General features: G+C 42.8%; 1 protein-coding gene across 5 annotated transcripts in view; it reads left to right on the top strand.

Moving 5' to 3' along the window:
• The window catches only part of KIAA0825 (KIAA0825 ortholog), a 473,150-nt gene that overhangs the window by 132,420 nt on the left and 326,965 nt on the right, over nucleotides 1–13,765 (top strand). For all 5 annotated transcript variants that reach the window (XM_088444682.1, XM_088444683.1, XM_088444681.1 and 2 more), the window contains 2 exons: nucleotides 1,934–2,047; nucleotides 13,261–13,400. In XM_088444682.1, the coding sequence (XP_088300808.1) occupies nucleotides 1,934–2,047; nucleotides 13,261–13,400 (254 nt within the window). The remainder of the gene's footprint in view (nucleotides 1–1,933; nucleotides 2,048–13,260; nucleotides 13,401–13,765) is intronic.

Below are 13,765 nucleotides of genomic sequence, written 5' to 3' on the forward strand. Positions count from 1 at the left end.
GTCACATTTTATTAAGTAACATGGATAAATGCCTGACAATCTAAAGCTGATGCAAGTTGATGAGCGGCAGAGAAATATAGCTATCTGACAATGATTGTACCTTATCGAAGCATTAGATCCAGAAGTCCTTAGAAAATTCACAAAGCATGAGCATAAGTTCTAAAACATACGCTCTTCTTTGCCGAAATACTCCAGTTCAAGACCCTTGTGCATGGTAAATCTGCAAATAGAGTAAAAAGAAAGCTGTTGGTGGAAAGAGAATAAACTGCTTTATTGTGACCTCAGTGAGAAGTTCATTATATCATACAGTATATCTTTCCAGATTTTTGAATAAGGATAAGTTTGAATACAAAACTTTTCATCTTTTGAAAGATTGCACAGTTAAACTGGATTATAAATCACAAAAAAGACCATTTGCCATGTGTATTCAATATATCTTTTTACATAAATTTGAATCTGAGTGTGAAATATTATAGAATTCCTGAAAACTTTTCTCTTTTTTAACTGCTATATTTTATTGAATCCCTGCTAAAGGGTTGACATTCACCCGTGGCGTATTAGCCTACAGTGTGTGAACATAGCATGAAAGGAAATTCAATATTAGTGATCAGTAGATCACCATAAACGTGGCACTGCTATTACATGCTACACAGTGCAGACACAAAATTCAGATGCTGCCTATACACTAATCGCTATTCTACTTGCAGTCTTGAATGTACTGTACTCTTCCGTACACAGCATTACAAGACATGTTACTGTTTTTTGAATCAAACTCCTGGGTTTTGTTATCAACTGGTTAATTCCTCCATTGAGCAATACTGACAACATACATAATAATAATATTATATTAATATCAATGGGTTGGTCTAGGATGTGTTCTGGTGTCCAAGTAAGGCTGAAGCATTTTGTATGAAAACCTTCCCCAAGCTTCCCTGTTATATGTTTTGTACTTTTTGTGGCTGGTTCTGAGTCAAATGTAATGCGGTCCCAATTCAGGCTTCTTTCTGTGATTGGAAGTCAGATGTAAAAATATCCATCAGTATTCTAAGTCGGACACATCTCTGCCAGTGCTCCGCCACCATCCATCCACTCGGGATAGCAACCGTCATCATTATCATCACCATGTGCACCAGCCCTATCCTTGGTGCGGTATGCAATCGGGACGCCGACTGCCTAAATACCGGCAGCCGGCTTCCCGACTGTCATATCCCGGCAAGGGTGAAATGCCGGGCGTCTAGATGTAGACGCCCGCATTTCCCCGACGCCGGGAGACCGGCGCCCGGCATCCCGTGCGTAGTGATGCCGGGCGCCGCGAGCGGACAGCCGCGGGGGGGAGGGTTAGGTTTAGGGCTCCCGGGGGGGACTTAGGGTTAGGCACCCCCCCCGGGGGACTTAGGTTTAGGCAGCGGGGAAGGGGGTGGTTAGGGTTAGGCACTTAGAGGGGGGATTAGGGTTAGGCACTTGGGGGGGAAGTTAGGGTTAGGCACCCCTAAGGAGGGTTAGGGGGCTTAGGTTAGTAGATACTCACCTATCCACGATCGGGATTTCCAATGCTGTCGGGCTTCCGCTGCTTCGAACTCTGCTCATGTCGGGCTGCCGCTGATGGGAATCGAACCACCGGCCATGCGGCCGGCGGTATTTCATACCCATTCCCTGCGTGCAGGGGATCCAACCCACATCAAATTTATTTTAAGCGCCCCGTCATCCACCCATTGTCACCCGGTAACATTAATCCAGCCACAAGTGACTGACATCGCTTCTAAGTACTTTAAGATGTGTATTCACCCCGTGACGTATGCACAGTTTGCTAAAAATCATGCATTCATATTCAAAATTGTTTGAAATTCAGAATCCGATACTCTGTTTGATCAATAACAATACTGTATATACTCTTCCTTATTCCTTATTATTAAGTAGCGTCATTGTATTGCAGGGCCGTGGAGAATAAGATTCCTGAAATTCAGGAAACCTCTTCAGATCCAGAACACGAAGACTTATTATACTGGCTTACTTTTATTAATCCAGCCCTCTTCCCCTCTTCACCTCAGTAAGTGTATTTATATATCTTATTTAGAGATGAATATGAAATTCCATATGTAATTACATAGCCTTTGTTTTGGCAGCAGTATGTGTACAATGCATTTCTTGTATATTAAAAGAACACTAGGCCCAAATACTGAAATATTCCGACATAAACCATGAAGGTTAAATACATTGTTCAGCATCACAGCTATAAACTCTGCAACTCTGTTATAAAGTACAGTATTATCTCTCCCCCGCCAAATACAAATTGCTGAAGATCTTTCTACATATCTAGGACTTGTAGTAGTAAAAAAGCTGAGTTTTAGACTTGGGATAACATGACTGCCCCTGTGTATGGAGCACATGCATAAACCAGTCCACAACGGGAATTTTTGCAAAGCAAGTCTGCCTAGTTGGCAGTCACTGCCTGTATAAGTTAGGAAAGCACCTCTTTCCTAGCATGGCATCTGCTGCAGAGGAATTTATCTAAGCATGGTGGACATATTTAGGGGTCTATTTACTAAGGAGTGTTAGGAGACAGAGTGAAAAGCGATAAGAAAGTGATAAGGTGCCAGCCAATCAGCTCCCAACTGTCATCTCACGGGCTGTGTTTGAAAAATGACAGGTGGAAGCTGATTGGCTGGCACCTTATCACGTTCTTATCACTTTTCACTCTGTCTCCTAATAGTGCTTAGTAAATGGACCCCTTAGACACCAGTTATTACATTTTTCACTTCAGTAATGCATAGCTGTTATATATATTAATCTTAAATATGGTGTCACTCGCTCTTCAATAAAACATTTGGGTGAAGGGGTGTATATTATCACACATTTATTATTCACATGTAGACTAAATATGATAAAAAAAAATGCATGCACATGAGTAATGAGTAATGCATTTAAACACTTCTAAAGCTTGTAACATACTGTATGATGGGGTGCAGTTAGATAATGCTTTACTGGCTAAATTCCCTCAACACTGCTATGAGCATAAACTCTTCACAAGCACCTTCACTTCCATGCTTCAGCTCTTACTGTTCCTGTCATTCTTTTTCTTCACCTCTACTCTGCCTCCATGATGCAGTTGTACGTACATCACGTCTTCTCTCCCCTCACCTACTACATGTCGTCCCATACATACCAGCTGGAAACATTCACTTTTTCTTTCTGCCCCCACTTCGTCCTCCTCCTTATCGATAGTCTCCTCTCCCTCCTGTTGCCCATATCTCACCTGCTTTGTCTCCCCTCCTACCGTGTGCTACTCTCCCCTATCTTTCCTCTCCACATCACTGTTAACCATATCTCCTCACTGCCCCCTTGTCCTACTCCCCAAGCTCAGCACCACTCATTTCCTATACCTCTTTTCACCCATCACTGAACTCGCTACTAGCCCTCCACTGGCAATTTCTTCTTCTTGATCAGGCTCCAATCCTATTCAAACACTCTCCATATTCCTGTGTCGCAAATCTAGCTCACTGCCATGCACCATCACCCCTGAAAATCACATTCACATGCCTACCCCCAAACTGTCCCTTTCTTCTGCACCCTCTGGAGTGCCAGGTCTGTCTGTAACAAACTGGCCCCTACCCATAATCTCTTCATTTCCAACTAACTGAACCTCTAAGCCACCACTGAATTTTTGCCACCTGGCTCCCACCATTCCTCTCTTTAGACCTTTCCTCCCTAATCTTGGTTGACTTCAATGTTCACACAAACCCCTAAACCTTCACTTCCTTCCCTCACATCACTTTTTGATCTCTCTCAATGGACTTCCTTGCCCTCCCACTCGAGCGGGTTCTTCCTTGATCTGGTCTTTACTCACCAATGTGAAAATCTCTGATTTCACAAATTCCTCATTCCCTCTCTCAACTCTTCATCTTCTTTCCTTTAACCTGTCCCTTACTACTTCTCCCTCCCCAGTCTACCATTACCAAACATAGCCTTGTGGCAATTGACCATGATACTTTAATTGACTGTGCTTATGACTTCTGACTATGCTTAAGACTTACTATGCAGTTTCCCTCTACAATAGCAGCCTTAGATATCTCTAGGTTTATTTTGCTTCAGCTGTAACTACTAACCGTATCTGTTCTGTGCCTCAATCCTGGCATTCTAAATGTGTCACTAAACCGTGACTTAGTCATTCTTACTCTGTCCAACGGTGCTTTATGAAGGTGTACCAGACCGCTGTCACTTAATTCCTGAGGATCATGGATGCAGAATTGTTAGCTCTGATCAGGTAAACACTAGTATCTAGTCTCTATCTGTTTTCTGCACACACATGACCGCCGCCTTCTATCCTGTCAAGAGCTCCCTATTTAAGCCTGCACCTACCACTAGCACATTGTCAGAATTGTGGTACAATACTCCTCTGTGAGCTTGCAAACTGCTCCCAGGGCCGGATTAAGGTCTGTGGGGGCCCCTATATACCACCGTTTGTTGTCACCCTAGGAACATTTATTTCTTTGTATGCACCTTAATGCTCCCAGTAGTAATGCCCCTCTTGCAATGCCCACTGTAGTAGTGCCCCTTATGCAATCTCCCCAGTAGCAGTGCCCCTTGTAATGGTCCCCCCTATGCAGGCCCCCTGTAGTAGTTCCCCTTATGCAGTACCCCCAGTAGTGGTCCCCTATGCAGTGCCCCTTATATAGTGCCCACAGTAGTAGTCCCCCCTATGCAGTGCCTCTTATATAGTGCCCACAGTAGTAGACCCCCCTATGCAGTGCCCCTTATATAGTCCCCCCAGTAATGCTCCTCGATGCAGTGCCCCTTGTAGTAGTTTCCCTTATGCAGTGCCCCCAGTAGTGCCCCCCCTATGCAGGCCCCTTATATAGTGCCCCCAGTAATGCTCCCCTATACAGTGCCCCTGTAGTAGTTCCACTTATGTAGTGCCCCCCCTATGCAGGCCCCTTATATAGTGCCCCCAGTAATGCCCCCCTATGCAGTGCCAGTGCCCCCAGTAGTGGCCCCCTACGCAGTGCCAGTACCCCCAGTAGTGCCCCCCTATGCAGTGCCAGTGCCCCCAGAAGTGGCCCCCCTATGCAGTGCCAGTGCCCCCAGTAGTGGCTCCCTATGCAGTGCCAGTGTCCCCAGTAGTACCACCTCCATGCAGTGCCAGTGCCCCCAGTAAACTCCTCCCCCATGCAGTGCCCCAAGTGGTGGCCCCCCCATGCAGTGCCAGTGCCCCCAGTAGAGGCCTCCCTATGCAGTGCCCTAGGTAGTGCCCCCCCATGCAGTGCCAGTGCCCCCTTACAAATACATTAAAAAAAACAAAAAAAACCTGAATCCTGCCAAGACAGCTGCTATCCGCTCCTCCGGCAGGCAGTCTATGGGAGAGATGTCATGAGGAGAGATGTCATGACATCTCTCCCATCACCCACTGCGGGAGCCGGAAAGCGGAGCTCATGAGTGAGCTCCAGCCCGGCTCCCTCCGTGGGTGCAGCAGCCAATGAGAGTCTGTGTGACTCTCATTGGCTGCCAAAACAAACACACTGCCGCCGGGTGTCAGCGGCAGTGTGTTTGTAGTAACAACAAACACACCACCACCGGTGTGTTCTTTGCTTTGTGTGTAGTGTAGACCGCACTACACTGAATTTGTGTGGGGGCCCTCTATGTGTGGGGGCCCCTGGACGACCGCCCCTATCGCCCTGCCCATAATCCGGCCCTGACTGCTCCCTCTCTGCTGCCACTGAGACAGTCTCAGCAACTCTGCAGCATGGGGAACATTACTCCTCTGTGTGCCTTGCAAGCTGCTTAATCTCTGCTGCCTCTGAGTAAATCTCATCTACCCTGCAGCATGTGGTTCTTTACCTCCCTGTGATCTTAATAACTAGTGAGTAAGTACTACCTCTGAACCACTGCTCGAACCCGTGCTATTTGATTCCTGCAAGCTGTTGCATCTGAGTCTATTCCACCCACTCTGCGGCATTGTACTGTATCCTGCTTCCAGTCTGCACCTAACAAGCCTGTGTTCTAGCACCGGTCCCAGTCTGGTACAAGCCTGCTGTTCCACTCTGGCTGGCTGTTGTCCATCCTGGTTCAAGCCTGTGGTACCACTCTGGCTGGCTGCTGTCCTTTTCAGTCCCATTCCAGTTCAAGCCTGCGGTTCCACTTTAGCAGGTATCCTCTCCAGGTCCATCTCGATTCAAGCCTGCGTTTCCACTCCGGCTGGCTACTGACCTCTCCTGTTCCATTGCGGTTCCACTCGGCTGGCTACTGTCCTCTCCTATTCATTGCGATTTCACTCCGGCTGGCTACTATCCTCTCTGGTCCCATTGCGGTTCAAGCCTGTGATTCCACTCCAGCTTGCCGGTCCCAGTCCATTTCAAGTCTTGGGTTCCACATCTGTTACGTCTGGTTTCAGGCCTGTAACTTATCCCTGTTTCCAGCCTGCATAGTAGTCTGAAGTCTCCTGAGAACAACTCTCCTGCTCATTGTGGGTTCAAGTGAACTATACTTTCACTCACATGACCGCATCTTTCTATCCCTGTCAAGAGCTCCCTATTTAAGCCTGCACCTACCACTAGCACATTGTCGGAATTGTGGTACAATACTCCTCTGTGAGCTTGCAAACTGCTCCCTCTCTACTGCCTCTGAGACAGTCTCATCTACCCTGCAGCATGTGGTTCTTTACCTCCCTGTCATCTCAATAACTAGTGAGTATGTACTACCTCCAATCCACTGCTCGAACCTGCGCTATTTGATTCCTGCAATCTGTTGCATCTGAGTCTATTCCACCCACTCTGTTGCATTGTGCTGTATCCTGCTTCCAATCTGCACCTAACAAGCCTGTGTTCAAGCATCGGTCCCAGTCTGGATCAAACCTGCTGTTCCACTCCGGCTGGCTGTTGTCCATCTCGGTTCAAGCCTGTGGTACCACTCTGGCTGGCTGCTGTCCTTTTCAGTCCCATTCCACTTCAAGCCTGCGTTTCCACTTTAGCAGGTATCCTCTCCAGTTCCATCTCGATTCAAGCCTGCGTTTCCACTCTGGCTGGCTACTGTCCTCTCCGGGTCTATTGCAGTTCCACTCCAGCTGGCTGCTATCCTCTCCGGTCCCATTGCGGTTCAAGCCTGTGGTTCCACTCCAGCTTGCCGGTGAAATGTAATGCTTATCTGTAATAGTTAAATTCAGGCTGCCATTGCCTGAAATGAACTATTACAGATAAGCATTACATTTCACTCAAACTTCTTATTTTTTAAAAGAACAAGTTTGGAACTTTTTTAATGAGCTTTTCTACTTGTTTTTATTTATTGATTCCTCTGTGATACTGGATTTTTTAAATATATGATTTCTACTCGCTTTTAATCGCTTTTAAACGGTTGAACTGTGTTTAGCATTTTTTTAAATATTTATAAGCACTTTTTGCACATTGTGGATAGTTTATCAGCACAATTTGTGCTTACTTAAGCAGTATCTATTTACATGTATGTTTTGTGTATTTATTTTATTATTAAATTGTGATTATATTTTTTCATCTATATACACTCTGGGCCTGATTCAGAGCCGGACGCTATTTGCGCTCGCTCGTGCAGAAAAAGGGTCTGGCTATTTAAATTGACCGTTCGCTCTTTGCGGTCTGTTGACGCCTCTATGTCTGAACGAGCGAACAAAACATGCGCTCGCATCATACGTCATCTCCGCTATTTATTAGATTAATCGAGTACATCGGAAGGCGTCTGAACTGCTCGCTATTCTTGTGGTTGCATTTTCCTACCGCAATCATGCGAGCAGTTCTGGCTAAAAGACACCCAACTGACGTGGTCGATGACGCTGCTTTGTTAATTATGCACACCCTTAAAACGCCCGTTTTGACCTTTTGGCACGCCTACGTTCGGATCTCCACTCCCCGTTTTCAAGCACCTTTCCCTGTTACCACCCACAAACGCCTCATCCTGTAACTCAAATTAGCAGGCATTCGCTATTTTGCGAGCACACGATTTTCGGCCGCACTGACTGGTTCGCGCATGTGTACTAAAACTAGGGATGTGCAGGCTCGGATAGGTTCGAGTTTGCACGTGGAGTTCGGATTTTTCCCTCCAAAAAAACGGAACTCAGAACGAGGCAAAACGTCATCTTACATGGACGAACATCATCATTCCTGGACAAAAGACCAGGAATGATGATGTTCGTCCATGTAAGATGACGTTTTGCCTCGTTCTGAGTTCCGTTTTTTTGGAGGGAAAAATCCGAACTCCACGTGCAAACTCGAACCTATCCGAGCCTGCACATCCCTAACTAAAACCCATACGCATGCGCAGATGTGCGAACATCGCTCGGAGCGAACGAGCGGCCGCTTACGAGCGGCTCTGAATCAGGCCCTCTGTGTATTATGTTTTGCTGGTTAAATTGCACATTTTATAAATTATTGCACTAATATACGTCAGTCGCTCATCACCTAATACACTTATAACAATTCACTACAAAGGGCTACTCCAAAAGTCCTTTCACATTGGGCATAGCTGACACCCTATTATACTAAGGGAGTACGTATATTTATATATATATCCTAATTAATCCTCTGAACTGACTCTAAGTTGGCGCCGACACTTCTTTGTGTACTAATATATATATGTGTGTGTGTATATGTGTGTGCCTCTCTCTCTCTCTCTCTCTCTCTCTCTCTCTCTCTCTCTCACTATATATATATATATATATATATATATAGATATATATATAGATATATATATATATATAGGCCCCCACAGACCTTGATCCGGCCCTGCACCTACCCCAGGAGATGGTACCAGTTCCCCGACCTTGCTGCAGCATATATAGAATCACTTGTGATTCATCCTTTTTGCCAAATCTGAAAAATCTCTACCAAACAACAATAAACTAAATATTATTTAAAAATATTGTTATTAACATACTGTAACAAACAGAGATATTAAACTGCTGATCATGTTAGCGTAAGTACTGATGGTTTGGATGATTTACAAGCTACTATTAGCCTGATCAGCAAACCAACAGTTTTGCATTGTGTTCAGTGATATAAATTTGAGACTGATGTTGGTTCACAGTAATTTTTTGAGGAACATCAATTAGTGCAAAATGTAATGCTACAATAGCCTGTGTATTCCTGTTTATAAGAGACTGGGGCGCAATATGACTTTCTATGTAAAACACCAATAAACCTTCTTTTATTATTGATTATTTATATAGCGTTACCAATTTACGCAGAGCTGTACAGAAGATGTCATTCATATCAGTCCCACCCCATTGGAGCTCAGAGTCTATATGGCGGATTCTGAGTCACACGCAAAGTGGCAGTAGTTGCGGGCAGCTGCAACTACTGCCTTATTTACTACCTTATACTACTGTGAGAATCAGTAGGGCTAATGCGGGGGTTTGTGTGTCTGCAAGCAGAAACTCGCGCTGGCCATTGATTTTACGACAGCCACTGCTACCATATTTACTAAAGGGTGGGTTTATAGAAGTGGAGATGTTGACCATAGCAACCGATCATATTCTAGCTATTATCTTCTAAAGGGTCCTAGATAAAAGATAAGTAGAATCTGATTCAATGCTATGGACAACATCTCTACTTCTATAAACCCGCACTTTAGTTAATCAGGATTAGCCCCTAAATTTCCTAACATACAAGCACACACATGCACACTAGTGTTATTTTTTTCGCTAGAATCCAATTAACTTACCAGTATGTTTTTGGAGTGTGGGACGAAACCAGTGTACCTGGAAGAAACTCACACAGCACAAGGAGAACATAGAAATTTGACATCGGTGTGCCATGACTGGGAATTAAACTCGTGACTTTAGTGATGGAAGGTAGTAATGCAATCCACTCTGTACTAGTTATCCATCTGTATTAGTATGACCTACAGTATCTCTGATTATACTGACTGTCCCTAACTTTGCTTTGCACCATACTGATTTATTTACTTTTTTCACATCTAATTTCTGAAAAATATGAAAGTACTTTTTTCTATCTCTGGTTAATGTTCACGTTACTAAAAAAATATGAACATGTTCTGTTTCATGAGCTATTTCTTCTTCCATTATGAGGCTCGTCTTCCTCACACAGAGCTGTGTTAGTTATGAGAATGAGCTAGCATATGCCTCTCCATATGTCCAACATAGAACCAACTCTATACAGCTATCGGTGGTCGTTCGATGGCCAAGGTTTTTTCCTACAGCATGTAATTTCTCCCCTTAGAGCAAATCACTTTGCTGTGAGTATTTCAATCTGCATCTAATTTAAGTGCCAGGAATTTGTATATATTGCAACTAGATAATTCTCCATCTGTTTGAGGAGAGAAAAAAAACTATATTTGTAACATAATCTATAAATTACTTTTATTAATTCTTTTTAAACAGATGCATTTGGAAAGTTTCATGTGTTTGTTTTTTTTAGCCAAGTGTTGCATAACACACAACGTCACTTACAGCCGCTGAATCTTATTTCTTGCTCTTTGCAATGGGATTTTTTAAATAAAATCTGTCATTTTCCCATTAGGCAAAAAGAAAAAAAAGTTTGTTCCAGAGCCCTTAAAAAAGTATTGCTTGCAAAGTTACATTCCAACGTGATTTTTTTATTTCACAGTTTTTAAATGTAAGATGTATTGTACTTTTTATTTGTTGTTTATTATAGTACTTTCACCTCTGTGAATGTTGATCCATAGAAGTAGTATTTAATAAAATTATTTGAATATAACTTTAAATTCAATCCACTCACGAAACATTATAAAAGTGTACTTTAATGAAAGATAAATTTAAGTAGCAGACCTAAAAAATTTTTTAATATATTGGGATCCACCTCACTCGACATTCAGGACAAACAGGGCCGGATTAAGGTCCTCATGGTCCTCGGACTAAAAATGTTCAAGAGCCTATATTGAGAAGAGGAGCTGTGACCTGTGCTGTGTGGGTGTGGCCAGTGCCATGTGGGTGTGTACACAATCTACACTGTCACGATGTCTCCCTAAATACATAAAAATAGAAACATTAAACAATTTTGTGAGAAAACTAGAATTGCAATTTTAATACTTATGATTTATGGCTAACCATGTTGCCAACTGGGCAGTTGGCCGCCATCAGGCTGTCATGATGAAGGACCTATTTTTATGTAGTGGCCTGGAGCTGGAGCTCCATCTGCCCCATTGTTAATCTGGCCCTGACAACACACTCTTAGTGGCTCACTTCTCCTCCATTAATTTACTTCCTATGATTGGCCCTTCCTCAACTCTTTGAGACCTATATTTGTGTGGTTTGGTAGGCACCTTAGGCTATGTCAGAAAACACTCTTTAGACACTTTCAAGATAGTCTTCCAAAATTTAGCAGCTCACTTAACTCAAGCGGTCTTACCACAAGCCAATGTCAACAAACAACTGTGGGTAGAGGAATTTTCCCAGACTTTTTGGATTTTGTGACTGTTTCAACCTTAGTCCTGTTTCTTGTTACCAATATCTACATATATGCAGGTACAGTAATAGTAATATTAAGTTGTGATTCCTATTTATTTACCTTCGTAGTTCTTCTTACAAGAGTCTTCTTTCTAGCTTTTACCCCCAATTACTCAAAGAAGCCCAACTGACTAAAGAGTACCATGAACTATAATGGGAGGAGAAAATGGGGTAGACCCTCAATACGGAGTAATGGTTGCGTATTAGAAAGGTGGTAGTGCATGGATCAAAAAAAAATATTGTAACCTTCTTTTCCATTGGTATTTAGTCCCCACTGCATGAATTTGTTTCTGGGTAGACTGTGGCACCATGGGCACTCTGCCCCCCATGTGTTTTACTGCTCTAAGATAATTTATGTCAGGATGAGATTTGATTAGCACTATAACCTTAGTACTGTACATCTCTTAGAAAACCTTTCCTTCCATTCCCCAGGGCCAATCCCAGATGTCCCAAAACACACTTGAAAGCTTACGACTGATGGCATTTAATCCCCCCTCTCTGTTATTTCCCTTATCAAGGGTATCTCCTGTCCCGATGTGCCACATGTCCCTATAAACTAGTGTGGGGATGACTACTCATCAAGCTTGAATGCAGGTACTAACACCATCTTCAGATGGAGTTAACCTGATGAACCCCACAACTTTTTTATTGGAAAGAGATCCGAATTGCAAAAAGGGATCCGTTTGGGTTCCTCTGCCTCCTCTGGTTCTCGCAGTGTGCATGTATGACCTCACATGTACAGCAACATTGCCAGGAGGAAAGCAGCAGGTACATTTATGTCACTACTAAATAACAGTGAGAGTGTGGATGTCAGGGATCATAGGACAACTGCTTTTAGGAGCAGCTGTCCTGGCACTGGAGCTATACTGAATGTCTCCAGTAGATTTGGATCTGCTGTTGCACAGCATAGCAAGTCTGATCCATAATCTGCACTTTCTTACATAGTCATCACAATCTATATTAGATAAATACAAAGAACATTTTAAAGTGTTTTACTATGCAGTTTTTTTCATTGACCCTTTTTCTATCTCTCGCCCCTTGAGTCAGCATTCAATACTTTGAAAGGAACTCATAGACCGGTGATTCCCACCTTTTCATGTATTGAAACAAAAAATATGTTTATAAATAAATTATTATTCTGCAATCATGAAAGAGCAGAATCCAAGTCAAACATTTGCTATATTTTTTTTTCATTTTCTAGAAGATATATATCTTCTCAGTTGCATATCATACATATAGATCTTTTCACCTATCACAGCTAAATCCCTGACAATTCTTCACACGTCTTGGGAATCACTGACACAGAACATTGTTTGTTGGGGCATTGTACTAGGGGGTATACTTTTCGGACAGTGTATTATGGTAAATTACTGAATGTTATATTTACATCAGCCACACGCTTGTCAAAAGGACTTGCAATTTGTGATGGAAGACGACATTAATTTGTGCGTGCCTCCTAGGTATTGTGACACTGGGGGTAAATCATAGTATAGGCAGATTTATTCATGCACAAAAAGTACCAATTTTTACCTGCTACAACAAGAACATACATAGCTCTAGACAATGGATGAGCGAAGTTACTTTGTGTCAGTAACATATCTGGCAGCCTACCAAATGTTAATTTGCTCTTAGCTACTTGAGATTAAATGTAATTCCTTCCCTGAGCAGTTTTAAAGTAAGCAAGCATGAAAGCATTTTCTGAGTAATCTGGGAGGAATTGACATTTAAATGAGTTAGCATTACATCTGCACTTTAAAGCTATTCATTTCATAGATAAATTAACTACATTATTCTCTCTTTATCTTACGTTTTGAAAGAACTCCATCAGCAGAAGAAATGGCAGTCCAGGGTCAGCTGAAAATGCTCTTATCCCAGCCATGCTGTAATTGGAACTTGCTTCTAGAAACACTGCTGCATCCTGATTGTCTCATTGCAAGAACTTTGCTGACTTGCTCAAGTAAGTACAACCTCTATATATGTACGGTATACATGTGTATGTGTCACACATACGTCTAGGTATGTGTGTGTCCAAATTGTTGGGTGGTTCTGTATTTGCGTTTGAGCACAATAGTTTTACATATATATTTATTTAGCTTTAAAATTAGACTATCCATGAAATACAGATGTTCATCATTTTGTCACTAAGTACTGTAAATTAGATATGTAGCACATGTGTGGAGAGAACACGTAAACTCCTTATGTCTAGGTAGGTTACAAGTGCACATATCATGCTCTGCTGCTTGGTCAGAAGTATTCAAAAGAAGCAATAGCATTGTCAGATTGATAAAATGCAATTTATAGTATTACCTCTATAGGAGCAGG

This window comes from Taudactylus pleione, unplaced genomic scaffold, assembly GCF_031769625.1.
Source record: "Taudactylus pleione unplaced genomic scaffold, aTauple2 ptg000370l, whole genome shotgun sequence".
Classification (NCBI taxonomy): Eukaryota; Metazoa; Chordata; class Amphibia; order Anura; family Myobatrachidae; genus Taudactylus; species Taudactylus pleione.